Raw genomic sequence first — 15,844 nt, 5'->3', positions numbered from 1 at the left:
TGTTTAGAGCAGTTTCAATTTTAATTCCAAATCCTGGAAACAACTCAAATATCTCTCAAGTGGAACTGGCTAAACTGTGATACATCCACACAACGGAATACTACTCAACAATAAAAAGGAACAAACTATTGACATATACAGCAATATGGATAAATCTCAAATGCATTTTGCTAAGTGAAAGAAGTGAGACTCAAAAAGCTACAAATTTTATGATTTCATGAGTGAATTTCTTGAGGGATGATGAAACTATTTTATATCTTGATTGTATCTTGCATTAGTTACCAAAAAAAAGTGAATTTTACTGCATATAGATTTTAAAATAATTTTAAGAAAATTTTCTATACATACAGGAAGTATTTCCTACCTCACATTAGTTTCATCATTAAATTCTTCAGCCCATTTTTTCCTTGATTGTACAGTAGTAGAACCATCTAAACGGTAATAGTCAATGTTTCGGAGCCACTTCCCTTCACCTGAAAATTTAACAAGAAAAGAAAAGAGACTTGATATACTGTTCTGCAGTAGTAACAGATTTTCTTCCTTGCTCATCATTTAAAAACTGGTTATATATATTCTATTTGCATAGCAAAACATACATTTTTTTTAATCAAGGGGTAATTCATTGCATTACAAATAAATTCACCACCAATTTCCTTCCAACAGATATCGAATAGCAAAGGTATTTTTAAAAAGTTTTTCATCTACATTTGAATTTCTTAAAAGATTTCCTTGATTAGAATCCTTTAAAACCGTCAAAAGAATATGATTAAGTTGCATTATGCTCGCGAAGCTTGCTTTTATTTAAATCTGTAAAGGGCCAGGTTTTCACCATCCTTATTAACAAGTTGATACTGATCAGATAAAAACCAAGACAAAGAAGGCATTTAATCATTCACCGAACAAATATTTACTGAATGCCTATTACATGCCAAAAACTATTCTATGGTCTAGCCACAAATATTAGCGTATGTTCCTATTTCATGACAATTATGTGTATGTGTATATGTAAGTAAAGGATTGTGACTTTGCTAAATAGTGATCAGACATGTCAACTTCTGGACAGTGAGGTGAAATTTTACCCAAGACTTACATTGGTACAAAAATACCAAGGACTTAAGTGCTTATGGCATTTTTATATTTTATCATACATCATTTCCATTCCAATTCTTTAACTGTAAACATAATACCACTATTTCTCATCCAAGTAAAATACATATCATCACACCCCAGAGTCTCATAAAAAAAGTTGACAAAACTGAGATTTGTGTCTTGCAGCAAATTTTATACTTAAACGTAGTACAATAGTTTAAGAGATACTTTGACATGTTTATTACTTACCCATATCTTTACTTATATTGAAAACCTAGAATTTCCTTGCTGAAAATTCAGTAATGGCTAAAATTTTAAAGTCAATTTATTTATTTACAGTTTCATTTCTTTCAGTTGGGAAAAAAAGGCATACACATCTAAAGCAAAAAGAATTTGAGATAGATGGTTCAATAAAAAAGTAAGAGACTAAAGTCACATTTGCATTAACTATTCACTTGAACAGGATAATTATTAAAGTAAATATGCTAATCATAAATGAATAGAATATGATATGAATATTTTAAAAAGTATCTCAACATAGCTTTCTGTGGTAATACAAATGAACAATCTGTACTACCACTTCTGTGAATCCAATATTTAAAAACTGATTTATAGGTTAATAATAAAAAATATAGACTTTGGAGTCAGACTCCCTGAGTTTAATCCCAGTTTCACCATGTACTAGTATTTTCACTTCAGGCAAGTAATTAAACTCCTTGTGCCTTAGTTTCTTTATCTTTAAAAATGAGTATAACCAGAGTACCTATTGCATAGCGTTGTTGTTTATTAAATGACTTAACTAAGGAAAAAAAACCGACTTAGAATAATGCCTGTCACATGGTAATTAAGCTTATTGAGTACTTAATATTATCACCCACAATCCCACAGTAAATTATATCCATCTTTATTATGCCACATGTTATATGTTTGAACTCTCTCTATAACATGATTTCCTGTAATACCCCTTGAACCTAATTCAGTGCCCAATATGTAGTAGTAGTAGTAGGTACTCAAAACACAAACTGAACTGACTGATGGTTAAAGCAAATGTTTTCTGAAGACAACTTAACTTATAAAATTAGATACAAACTAGCAGGCAAACGGAAAAAATATTCAACCTTACCAGGCGTCAGAAAAATACAAATTAAAACAATGACAACTGTTTTTACCCATTAAAGATGGGGAAAATGTAATTATAGTACTATAGGTATATAGTAAAATGGGCATTTTCCATTTATTCATGGTGGTAAACTGATATAACTTTTTTGTAATATAGCCTTTCAGATAATGAAACACAACCAGAACATAGAATCTGGCCAATAAAACTAATATACACTGACAACAGAAAAATATATTTAAGTCAACATTATACTTAAACATAGTCAAATCAAGAAATACGAATACCTGTTACCCATACATATGTTAAAGACATGTCGATAAGAAGGGACTCTAGAAACAAAGAAAGGGGGAGAATGAGAAAGATAAAAAGTGCCAGTATATTCCTAGCACTGAAATGTAATGGGCACATAAGAAAATTTATCACTAGGACATCATTCTCTATGGAAAAGAACTAGAGAAGATCCAGACAAGGGTAAGGTATTACCCTGCCACTTCAGCAAGTATTTACTATGGACCTACTACATGTCCAGCCCTGTGATAGGCACAGAGTATGCAAAAATGGATAATAGTGAGCCTGTCTTCAATGAACACAGATTTTAAGAAGAGAGACAAGCATAATTACTTTATAACATGAAGCACTCTCTGGGAGCAAAAGCCGTGGAATCATCTGACCCCCGTCTTTCTTTCTCACACCCCATTATATAATCTAAGAGCAAATCCTACTGGCCCAATTTTCAAAATATGTAAAGGACTGAATTACTTCTTAGCACCTCCCTTGCTACCACCCTGGTCTAAGCACTACTGATTCTTACTGGATTACTGAAATAGCATCCTAATTGGTCTCCCTCCCACTCTTGCCTCCTATAGTCTGGTTTAACACAGCCTCTCGAGTGATTCTATTAAAATTCAAGTCAGATCACATCACTCCTATTTCAAAAACCTCAGAGTAAAATTCATCTCAGAGTAAAATTCAAAGTCCTTATGATGGCCTGCAAGGCCCTATAGAGTTACCTATCTGATCTCATCTCCTTTCCCCATCCTGCTCTTCACTTACATGCTTCAGCCACATACGAGGTCTTGCTGTTCCTTAAACATGTTAAGTATGTTCACATCTTATTGCATTTTCACTTGCTGTTTCCTCTGCTTGAAATGTTCTTCCTCCAGATATCTGCATGGCCCACGTTCCCTTCAGATCTCTCTTAAATGTCACCTCATCAGTAAAGCCTTGCCTGATCACCCTACATACTGTCCTCCAAAAATCTCTATCACTTTTACAATTTTTCATTGTTTCTCCACTGCATTTTTTACCATATATTTACTTGTTTGTTTCTTATTGGTCTTCCCTAACAAGAATGTAACTTCTGGGAGGTTAGAGAAATTTTCTCTTTTGTTAAATTCTTTATCCTCGGCACCTACATTGTGCCTTGTACACGTTAGGTATCCTACATTTACAAAATGAAAGGAACACTGGAATGCTTCATGGGTTCTGGAAACATTTAATTTGAAGCTTAGTAATGTGGCAGTGGCTTAGTGGTGACTCTTAGCTCCACTTGGGGAAGGAGGAGAGAACTCTTCACTCTTTAAGCACCCAAGGTCCAAGATAATAATATTCCACGTAAGATTTTGCTTGGGGAAAAAAAAGAATTCCACTGGTAAATATACTATTAAACCACTGATATAGTATGTGACATGGTATCAAAGAGCTAATGTCCCTTTTTAATTACTATAGTGACCTAAGCAACCAATGCCTAAAAATAAAGATACCATCTGAATATGACTTGCACAGGATGTAATTAGGGTTTTACCCCCTAAAAATAAGAATTTATTGGGACTGGCCCAGTGGTGTAGTGGTTAAGTTCACACGCTCCAATTTGACGGTGCAGAGTTCGTGGGTTCGGATCCCAGACGCAGACCTATGCAGTGCTCATCAGGCAATGCTGTGGCGGCATCCCATACACAAAATAAAGGAAGACTGGCATAGATGTTAGCCCAGGGACCATCTTTCTCAAGCAAAAAAAGAGGAAGATTGGCAACAGTTGTTAGCTCAGGGCCAATCTTCCTCAGCAAAAAAAAAAAAAAAGAAAAGAAAAAAATAATAATTTGTTGTATTTACAATGGAAACAATAATACAAAGTGCTATCAATATAATTGGTCAGAAATTAAAAATAACAGCACCACATTCCAAGAGTACTCAAGGTACAATTAGATGAAAACAAAAAAGCTACAAAAAGGCTACAATATAGCTTCCTTTTTGAAAAATTTTCTTCAGCAAGAATAGGCTTATCTCTCAATAGCTGTTAAAAGAAAAGCATGATTCTGATCACTCAAATAATTACACGATTATCTGTAGAAAAGTGTTTCCCTTTTATTAGAAAGAAAATATAAGTACATCCTTTATATTGTTAATAAGTAATTATCAACTTTAATATTCAGATGAAGAAATATGACTATTACTGTAAATAGTATTTATACCCTACATTATATTATTCTCAGGAAAACAGCATACTCTTAAAATCACTGATTTTACATGGGAATTTAACCCCAAGAAATCTAAAAAACATCCACTGCCACCAAGATGCCCACTGTAGATTATCTATAATAGTGAAAAATTAAAAATAATAATCTCACCATATAATAATAGAGAAATACTTAAGTAAATTATGATATTTACTGGACAGAATATCATAGAACTGAAAGTGATAAAGATTATGTAGTAATGTCAAAATGTTTATGAAATGATGGTAAGTGAAAATAAAAAGTTTAATTTATGGGGAGAGAGACTTCTGACATGACAGCATAAGGAGCTCCATGAACTTGCTCCCCAGCAAAACTGATGAAAATTATTTTTAAAAATGGTGATGATGGCTACATGGCAATGTGAATGTACTTAATGCCACAGAACTGTACACTTAAAAATGGTCAAAATGGTTAAAACATTTTTCCCTTCCAATTTGGATTTTTTTTCCTACTAACTGACTGATAAGGAGAAATATGGTCATGACATACTAAGGAGCTGTCCGGGATATTTTGGGGTAGATACATTAGACCAACTCCTTACTAAATCATAGAAATACTCTCCCCTCAATTTCCTGGGCACTTAAATTTCTGTATTTATTTGTCTAATATCTGTTTACACCATTAGATTTTAGCTCCTTAAGAGAGAGACTACAGGAGTGACATCATCATCATGGTGGCATGAGAGGATCCCTTTGTCTCGCCTTTAATCTACAGTGAGAAAAACATGCATAACCCAACAAAGGCTACATTGCCCATCTCACCAGGACAAAGGAGACCTCTACACACTGGTACACACAAGGGGGGTGGATTGGAACATGTGGAGGAGGCTAAATGGGGAAGAGCAAAGGCAGGTCCCAGGACAGTGGACCCTCAACTGTGGTGGATGAGCCAGCCACTCCCAGCCCGAGAGAACCCAGTAGGTAGCAGTGAAGGCATGAATGCGACTCCACCCAGCGAGCTGCAGTGACATTTGCAGGCACAGGGAACAACAGCAGCTGAGGCAGAGCCCTGTGATCCAAGGACCCCAGTCGCGGCTCAGAGCCTGGTAGCAGCAGCAGCAGAGGCGCACAAAGAACTCGGACCACCCCAGCCACAGCAGTGCCTGCGACCACAAGGTAGGTAATGGGCAACAACAGAGGTGGCGCCCCAGGAACACAACTGCCTTCCAACCTTCCCCCTCCCCACACTATGATGGCAAGAGCTTCTGACCCTGGTGATCCCAAATGCAGTGGAGGCATAAGCCAGCCATGTACCCCTGGCAGCAAAGACAGCGACTGCAGTGACACCAACAATGGCAAGGCATCAGTGACCCCAAGAGGCACAGGAAGTGATGATGAGAGTACAAGCAACAGACCAAATAGAGGCGGTGGAAGATGGAATGTGCAGATAGTTCAGGTAAGAAAAACCAAAAACTAGTACTACAGTGCCACCTACTGAAAAACAGAGGCAGGCCTCTAATCTCCAACTGGTTGAAAAGTTTGAATCAAAACAAAGCTATACCTAAATAAGAGAAGTGTTTGCTATGCCAGCAGAGGAATAACTGAGAAAAAAAACAAAAAAAGCCATGGGAACACAGCATCACAAAAAGAAAATAACATTTCTCAAGAAAATCAATATAAAGTCATGGAAGATTGTGATCTTCCAGACTTCAGAATAGCTGTTATGAAGAAACACAATCAGCTACAAGAAAAGTTTTTTAAAAAACAATTCAATGGGCTAAGGAATAAAATCAGTGAACAGAAGGAATACTTTACCAATACTTTTTAGACTGAAACTCTAAAAAAAGAACCAAATAGAAATTCTGGAGCTGAACAACTCAGAAAAAAAATGAGATGAAGAATGCATTAGATGGCACTGGAAAGAGAGGTGACCATATGTAAGAGAGAATTAGCAAGCTCAAATATGTAAACTAGAAATAATGCAGGTAGAAGAGGAGAGAATACTAAGACAAAAAAGTGTAGAAATTCTGTGAGAATCATTAAACTCCATTAGAAAGGACAACATAAGGATAACAGGTATCCTAGAAGGAGAAGAGGGAGAAAGGGGAGCAGAAAGCTTATTTAAAGAAATAATAGCTGAGAACTTCCCAAACCTGGGGAAGGAACTGAATATACAAATCAATGAAGGTAACAGAACACCCAATTATTTCAACGCAAAAAGACCTTCTCCAAGATGCATGATAAGAAAACTGTCAAAGGCAATGACAAAGAAAGAATATTAAAGGCAGCCGGGGGGGGGGCAATGACCTACAAGGGAACCTCGATTAGGTTATCAGCAGATTTCTCAGAAGAAATGCTACAGGCCAGGAGAGAGTGGAATGATATATTCAAATACTGAATGATAAAAACTGTCACCAAGAATACTCTATCCAGCAAAGATATCTTTCAAATATGAAGGAGAAATAAAGGTTTTCCCAGACAAACAAAAGCCAAGGGAGTTCATTGCGACAAGACCTGCCTTACAAGAAATGTTGAATGAAGCTCTCCTACCTGAAACAAAAAGGCAAAGGTACAAAAAGCTTTGAGCAAGGTGACAAATAGCCAGAAAGAATCAGAAAATCACAACTCTATATCAGGTTAGTAAACAATTATAACAAAAAGGTTAAAGGGAAAGGAAGCATTAATAATAACTATAATGACTTCAATTTGTTAACAAACAATAGAAAATGGATAATTTGTGACAACAAAAACATAGACAGGGCAGAGAAAAAGGATGAAACCTGCATAGGCAAATGAAGATAAGATGCTATCAGCAGAAAAGGACTATCTCATTTATAAGACCTTTTATACAAACCTCATGTAACCACAAAACAAAAATTCAGGGCAGAGTCACACAACAAAAAAAAAGAGGAAACTGAGAAACATATCAGAAAAAAAAAACACCAAATTGAAACAGCAGACAGAAACAAAAGAGAAAAGAAACAATGGAAATATAGAGCAATCCAACAACAAAAGACAAAATGGCAGTATTAAATCCTCATATATCAATAATCACCCTAAATGTAAATGAATTGGATTCACCAATCCAAAGATACAGAGTGGCTGGTGGATTAGAAAACAAAACCCAACAATATTCTGCCTCCAGGAGACCCATCTCAGCTCTAAAAACAAACATAGGCTCAGAGTGGAGGGATGGAGGACAATACTCCAAGCAAATGGCAACCAAAACAAAGCAGGTACAGTCATACTTATATCAGACAAAGTAGTGCTTAAGCCAAAAAATAAAAAGAGACAAAGTAGGATATTATATAATTATAAAGGGGACAATTCATCAAGAAGACATAACATTTATTAATATAGATGCACCTAACATACGAGCACCAAAGTATATGAAGCATTATTAACAGACCTAAAGGGAGAAATTGACAGAAACATAATAACATTAGGAGACTTTAATACCCAACTTACATCAATGGATATATTATCCAGACAGAAAGTCAACAAAGGAACATCGGCCTTCAATGAAACACTACACCAGATGGACTTAATAGATATATACATGAAACATTCCATCCAAAAGCAGCAGAATACACATTCTTCTCAAGTGCACATGGAACATTCTCAAAGACAGACCATATGATGGGAAACAAACAATCTCAATAAATTTAAGAAGACTGAAATCATATAAAGCATCTTTTCCAACCAAAATGGTATGACACCATATGATTTCACTCGTATGTGGAAGATAAACACATAGAGAAGGAGAACAGGAAAAAGGGGTGGGGGAGGGGAAAAGGGGTAAAGGGGCACATATATATGGTGACAGATAAAAACTAGACTATTGGTGGTCAATAAGCTTCAGTCTACACAGAAACTGAAATACAATAATGTACACCTGAAATTTACAAGTTATAAGTCAATATGACCTCAATAAAATAAGAAAAAACTAAAAAGCAACTAAAAGAAGAAACCTGGAAAAGTCAGAAATATGTGGAGACTAAAGAACACCCTACTGAATAACTACTGGATCAACAAAGAAATCAAAGAAGAAATAAAAAAATACCTGGAGGACAAATGAAAATGGAAACACAACATACCAAAATCTATGGGATACTGCAAAAGCAGAAATGAAATAGAAAGATATAGCAATACAGGCCTACCACAATAAAAAAGAAAAATCTCAAATAAACAATCTAACACTACACCTAAAGGAACTAGAAAAAGAAGAACAAAGCCCAAAGTCAGTAGAAGGAAGGCAATAATAAAAATCAGAGCAGAAATAAATGAAATAGACCCTAAAAAGACAACAGAAAAGATCAATGAAACCAAAATCTGATTCTTTGAAAAGGGAAACAAAATTGACAAATCTTTAGCTAGACTCAGTAAGAAAAAGAGAAATAAGGTTCACATAAAAAAAATTAGAAATGAAAGAGGAGAAATTATAATGGATACCACAGAAATACAAAGGATTGTAAGAGAATACTATGAAAAGCTATATGCCAACAAATTGGATGACCTAGAAGAAACAAATAAATTCTTAGAATCATACAATCTTCCAAAACTGAATAAAGAAGAAATAGAGATCTGAATAGACCAACTACTAATAAGAAGATTGAAGCAGTAATCAAAATCCTCCCCAAAAACAAAAGTCCAGAATCAGACAGCTTCCCAGGTGAATTCTACCAAACATTCAAAGAAGATTTAATACTTAACCTTCCCAAACTCGTCAAAAAAACTGAAGAGGAGGGGACGCTTCCTAACTCATTTTACAAGGTCAGCATTACCCTGATACAAAAGCCGAACAAGGATGATACAAAAAAGAAAATTACAGGCCAATGTTGCTATGAACATAGATGCAAAAATCCTCAACAAAATCCTAGAAAACTGAATACAACAATATAGTAAAAGGATCATACACCATGATCAAGTGGGATTTATTCCAGGGATGCGGATATGGTTCAATACTGACAAATCTATCAACGTGATACACCATGTTAACAAAATGAAAAATAAAAATAACATGATTATCTCAATAGATGCCGAGAAAGTATTTGACAAGATACAGCATCCATTTATGATAAAAACTCTCAAGGAAATGGCTATAGAAGTAAAGTACCTCAACATGATAAGGGCCAAATACAACAAACTCACAGCTAACATTATATTCAATGGTGAAAAACTGAAAGCTATCCCTCTAAGAACAGGAATAAAACAAGGATGCTCACTCTTGCCACTGTTATTCAACATAGTATTAGAAGTCCTAGACAGAGCAATTAGGCAAGAAAAAATAAATAAATGGATCCAAATTGGAAAGGAAGAAGTAAAACTGTTCCTATTTATGGATGACATAATTTTATATTTAGAAAACCCTAAAGAGTCCAACAAAACTATTAGAAATAACGGATACAGTAAAGTTTCTGGGTACAAAATCAACATACAAAAATCAGCTGCATTTCTATACACTAACAATGAACCAGCAGAAAGAGAAATGAATAATACAATCCCATTTACAATCACAACAAAAAGAATAAAATCCTAGGAATAAATTTAACTAAGGAGGTGAAAGAACTATACAATGAAAACTGTAAGACATTGTTGAAAGAAATCAGATAAGACACAAAGAAATGGAAAGACATTCTGTGCTTATGAACTGGAAGAATTAACACAGTTAAAATGTCCTTATGACCTAAAGCAATCTACAGATTCAATGCAATCCCTATCAAAATCCCAATGACATTTTTTCACAGAAATAGAACAAAGAATTCTAAAATTTACATGCAACAACAAAAGACCCTGAATAGCAAAAGCAATCATGAGAAAAATGAACACAGCTGGAGGTATCACTCTTCCTGATTTCAAACTATACTACAAAGCTGCAGCAATCAAAACAGCAAAGTACTGGCACAAAGACAGATGCACAGATCAATGGAACAGAATTGAAAGCCCAGAAACAAACCCACACATTTATGGGCAGCTAATTTTCGACAAAGGAACCAAGAACATACAATGGAGAAGGGAAAGTCTCTTCAATAAATAGTGTTGAGAAAAGTGGACAGCCAAGTGCAAGGGAATGAAAGTAGACCATTATCTTACACCCTACACAAAAATTAACTCAAAATGGATTAAAGACTTGAACGTAAGACCTGAAACCACAAAACTCCTAGAAGAAAACATAGGCAGCACACTCTTTGACACTGGTCTCAGCAATATCTTTTTAAATATGTCTCCTCAGGCAAGGGAAACAAAAGCAAAAATAAACAAATGGGACTATATCAAACTAAAAGCTTCTGCACGGCAAAGGAAACCCTCAACAAAACAAAAAGACAACCTAACATTTGGGAGAAGATATTTGCAAATCATATATCCAATAAGGGGTTAACATCCAAAATATATAAAGAACTCATACAACTAGTAACAAAAAGACAATCAACTTGATTTAAAAAATGGGTGGAGGATCTGAACAGACATTTCTCCAAAGAAGATATACAGATGGCCAATAGGCATATGAGGAGTTGTTCAACATTAGTAATTATTAGGGAAATGCAAATGAAAACTACACTGAGACATAACTTCATGCCCTTCAGAATGGCTATTACTAAGAAGATAAGAAATAACTAGTGTTGGAGAGGATGTGGAAAAAGGGAATGCTTATACCCTGCTGGTGGGAATGTAAACTGGTGCAGTCGCTATGGAAAACAGTATTCCTCAAGAAGAATAGAACTACCATATGATCCAGGTATTCCACTTCTGGGTATTTATCCAAAGAACATGAAAATACTATTTCAAAAAGATATATGTACCCCTATGTTCATTGTAGCATTATTTACAATAGCCAAGACATGGAAACAACCTAAGAGCCCGACAGATAAATGGATAAAGAAGATATGGTGTGTGTGTGTGTGTGTGTGTGTGTGTGTGTGTATGTGTGTGTGTGTATATATATATATATATATATATATATATAAAATGGAATATTACTCAGCCATAAGAAAAGATGAAATCTTGCCATTTGTAACAACATGCATGGACCTTGAGAGTATTATGTTAAGCGAAATAAGTCAGATGGAGAAAGACAAATACCACGTGATTTCACTCATGTGAGGAAAAAAAACAACAAACACATAGATACAGAGAACAGACTGGTAGCTACCAGAAGGGAAAAGGGGTGAGAGGGAGGGCAAAAGGGGAATAGGGGGACATTTGTATGGTGACGGATTGAAACTAGATTTTTGGTGGTGAACAAGACGTACTCTAAGAGAAGTCAAAATAAAATGATGTACATCTGAAATTTATATAATGTTATAAACCAACGTTACTTCAATGAAAAAGAAAGAAAGAAAAAATAATAAGATAAAACACTAAAAACAAAGACAAAAAAGAGGGATTACAATTGTGTTTCCTACTCCTTAGCACAGTACCTGGTAGGTACTCATCAAATATCTTTTTTTTTTAATTTAATGTTCATTTAATTTTAAATACGAATCTACTTTCCCTTACAGACTAATAAAACAATTATGGAGTTTTCAATTTCTTGTCCCGTATCTCTTACCAGTTTTTTTAAATTTGTATTTTTAACATAAGACAAACATAGATGAATAGAAAAGATATGGTGCAAAACAAAACCAATAAACAAAAACATTGTTCTATCTAACCTCCACTAGCAGCTAGCCATGTAATTTTTTAAATTGTGATAAACACATACCATAAAATTTACCTTCTTAACCATTTTGAGTATATAGTTCAGTAGTGTTAACAGGTCTCCAGAACTTTTTCATCTTGTAAAACTGAAACTCTACACCCATTAAATAACAACTCCCAATTCGCCCTCTCCCCACAGTAACCAACAATTCTACTCTCTATCTCTGTGAATTTGACTACTTTAGATATCTTATATAAATGGAATCACACAGTGTTTGCCTTTTTTGTGCTGCATTATTTCACTTAGCATAATGTCCTCAAAGTTCATCCATATTATAGCATGTGGCAAGATTTCCTCCATTTTAAAAGCTGAATAACATTCCATTGTATGAGTACTCCACATTTTGTTTATCTCTTCACCCACTGATGTACACTCGAGTTGTTTTCACTTTTTGACTATTGCGAATACTGCTGCTACAAATATGGGTGTACAAATACCTCTTGGAGACCATGTTTTCAATACTTTTGGGTATATACCCAGAAGTGGTATTGCTGGATCATACGATAAGGCTAGTTTTAATCTTTTGAGGAACTGCCACACCATTTTCCAAAGTGACTGCATCATTTTATATTCTCACCAACAGTGCACAAGGGTTCCAATTTCTCCACATCATCACACCCCATATTTACTGTTTTTTTGATAGTAGCCATCCTAATGGGTGTGAGGTTGTATTTTCATTTGCATTTCTCTAATAATTAGTGATAGTGAGCATGTTTTCATGTGCTTTCAGTCTTTTCTATATCATCTTTAGAAAAACGTCTATTCAAGTCTTTGGCCCATTTTTTGAATTAGGTTATTTTTTTGTTGCTGAGTTGTAGTAGTTCTTTATGTATTCTGCATATTAACCCCTTATTAGATATATGATTTGCAAATATTTTCTCCTATTTTGTAGGCTGCCGTTTCACTTTAACAAAATGTTAAATTTTATGTTATGTATATTTCACAATAATAATAACAGTAACTATCCAAAAGAAAAATCCAGGTCCAGATGACTTCACTGCTAAATCCAGGCTAACATCTGAAGAAGAATCAATAGCGATTATTCTGAAACTCTTCCAAAAAACAAGAGGGAACACTTCCCAACCCATTAAATGAGACCAGTATTAACCTCATACCAGTGGCCGGCTGGGTTGCGCAGCAGTTAAGTGCTTTTCCTCTGCTTCCTGTAGGTCTGGGGTTCACAGGTTCGGATACTGGGCGTGCACCAACGCACTGATTGTCAAGCCATGCTGTGGTGGTGTCCCATATAAAGTAGAGGAAGATGGGCACAGATGTTAGCCTAGGGCCAATCTTCCTCAGCAAAAAAGAAGAGGATTGGCATCGGATGTTAGCTAGATCCCTCACAAAAAAAAAAACAAACAAAAAAACACCTCATACCAAAATCAGACCCAGACATTACAAGCAAACAAAACTGAAAATATCTCTCATAAATAAGAAGGCACAAATATTGAACAAAATACTAGCAAACTGAATCCAACAACATATAAAGAGAATTATACACCATGACCAAGAAAGATTTATCCCAGGTATACAAGGTTAGTTTAACATCTGATAATCATAGTGATGCACCCAATAAAATTTTAAAAACCCACATGATCATCTCAGTAGATGCAAAGAAATCATTTGACAATATCCAACACACATTTATGATAAACACTCAAAAAAGTGGAAATAAAAGGGAACTTCCTCAACTTGATGAACAGCATCTATGAAAAATCTACAGCTAACACTACACATAATGGTGAAAGAGGAGATGCTTTCGCCCTAAGATTAGGAACAAGAAAAGGATGTCTGCTCTTGTCACTTCAATTCAACACTGTACTGGAGGTTCTAACCAGGGAAACTGGGCCAGAAAAAGAAATAAAACTAATCCATATTGGAAAGGAAGAATTAAATCATCTCTATTTGCACATGACATGACATTGCATATGGAAAATCTTTTTAAAAATCCACTAAGAGAGTGATGTCAGCGTCATGGCAGAGAGAGCTTTCCCGGAAACTCTTCCCCCCGATAAGATACAACAAAAGGAACAGTCACAGACCAACAACGGACTCCTAGACAGCGAAAAGCAAGATCGGCAAGATCCACACTGCCGCACATCTGAGAGTGGAATGTGCTGGGCCCCTGGAGGAAGTGAGGAGAGGTAAGGTGAACTCCTCTCCCTCCCCATCAGATCAGCGATCCCGGTCAGCGCGGCTCCCAGAGAGGGGGGAGGGGCGGCCCTCTGCAGGGAAACCATAGCTCTTCGGGCTCTCTCAGGCAGTGGGAAACTCCCACACAGAGGATTCAGAACAGCTACAGGGGTCCCATCAACATCTGAGCACCCCAGGAGAGTGGATAATGAGGGTCGAGCGAGAAGTCCCCCACGCCAGGGACCCAGTGGGCAAAAGAGAGAGCTCCCCCCTCCCCGCAAGCCGGACACTGCAGCTCACCTGGCCAGACCAGACCAAGCGGCTGGCAGATCGCAGCCAGCAGCCGGGGCAGAGCGAAGGGGGCTCAGATTACACAGCCCTTAACCTCCACACAGTGACGGCAGGTGGAAATTGCAACCAGATATTTCCAGGATGAGGAAAAACAAAGCCAATACAGGAACCACAATGCAAAGGTACATGAAATCACCAGACCAGAAGGAAAATGACAAGCACCCAGAAAACAACCTGAAGGCACAGAAATCCATAATCTAAACAGAGATTTCAAAGTAGCTATCATAAAAAACTCAATGAAATACGAGACAACACAGACAAACAATTCAATGAGATTAGGAGCTTCTTCACAAAAGAGATTGAAATCCTAAAGAAAAACCAATCAGTACTGATGGAGATCAAGAACACAAAGGAGGAGATAAAGGAGAATCTGGAATCTTTAAAGAACAGAGATGACAATATGGAGGAAAGAATTAGCATTATAGAGGATAGGAATACAGATATACTCTAGATGGAAGAGGAGAGAGAACTAAGACTAAAGAGAAATGAAGCAAGTCTCTGCGAAATATCTGACTCTATTAGGAAATGTAACATAAGAATTATAGATATTCCTGAGGGAGAAGAGAGGGAAAGAGGAACAGCGAGCCTATTCAAGGAAATAATAGCTGAGAACTTCCCAAGTCTGGAGAAGGAGCAGGAAATACCAGTAAGTGAAGCCAACAGGTCGCCTAAATACGTCAACAGGCAAAGGCTCACTCCACGACATGCAGTGGTAAGGCTGGCCAAAGTTAATGACAAAGAAATAATATTAAGGGCAGCTAGACAAAAACAAAAAATAACGTACAAAGGAACTCCCATCAGGCTCTCAGCGGATTTCTCAACAGAAACTTCACAGGCTAGGAGAGACTGGAATGATATATTCAAAATACTGACAGAAACAATCTTTCAGCCAAGAATACTCTATCCAGCAAAAATATCCTTCAAATATGATGGAGAAATAGTAACTCTCCCAGATAAACAAAAGCTAAGGGAGTTCATGGCCATGAGACCCCCACTG

The 15,844-nt window shown here is 36.2% G+C and overlaps 1 protein-coding gene across 1 annotated transcript in view; it reads right to left on the bottom strand.

Moving 5' to 3' along the window:
* Positions 1-345: 345 nt before the first annotated feature.
* The window catches only part of LOC131401165 (transcriptional regulator ATRX-like), a 106,976-nt gene continuing 91,477 nt past the window's right edge, over positions 346-15,844 (bottom strand). Inside the window, exon 19 of the mRNA XM_058536228.1 lies at positions 346-473. Within this exon, the coding sequence (XP_058392211.1) occupies positions 361-473 (113 nt within the window). The 3' untranslated portion in view covers positions 346-360. The remainder of the gene's footprint in view (positions 474-15,844) is intronic.

The sequence above is a fragment of the Diceros bicornis genome, chromosome X, assembly GCF_020826845.1.
Source record: "Diceros bicornis minor isolate mBicDic1 chromosome X, mDicBic1.mat.cur, whole genome shotgun sequence".
Lineage (NCBI taxonomy): Eukaryota > Metazoa > Chordata > Mammalia > Perissodactyla > Rhinocerotidae > Diceros > Diceros bicornis.
Note: the sequence above shows the minus strand (reverse complement) of the source record. Positions and strands in the feature narration are given on the sequence as shown.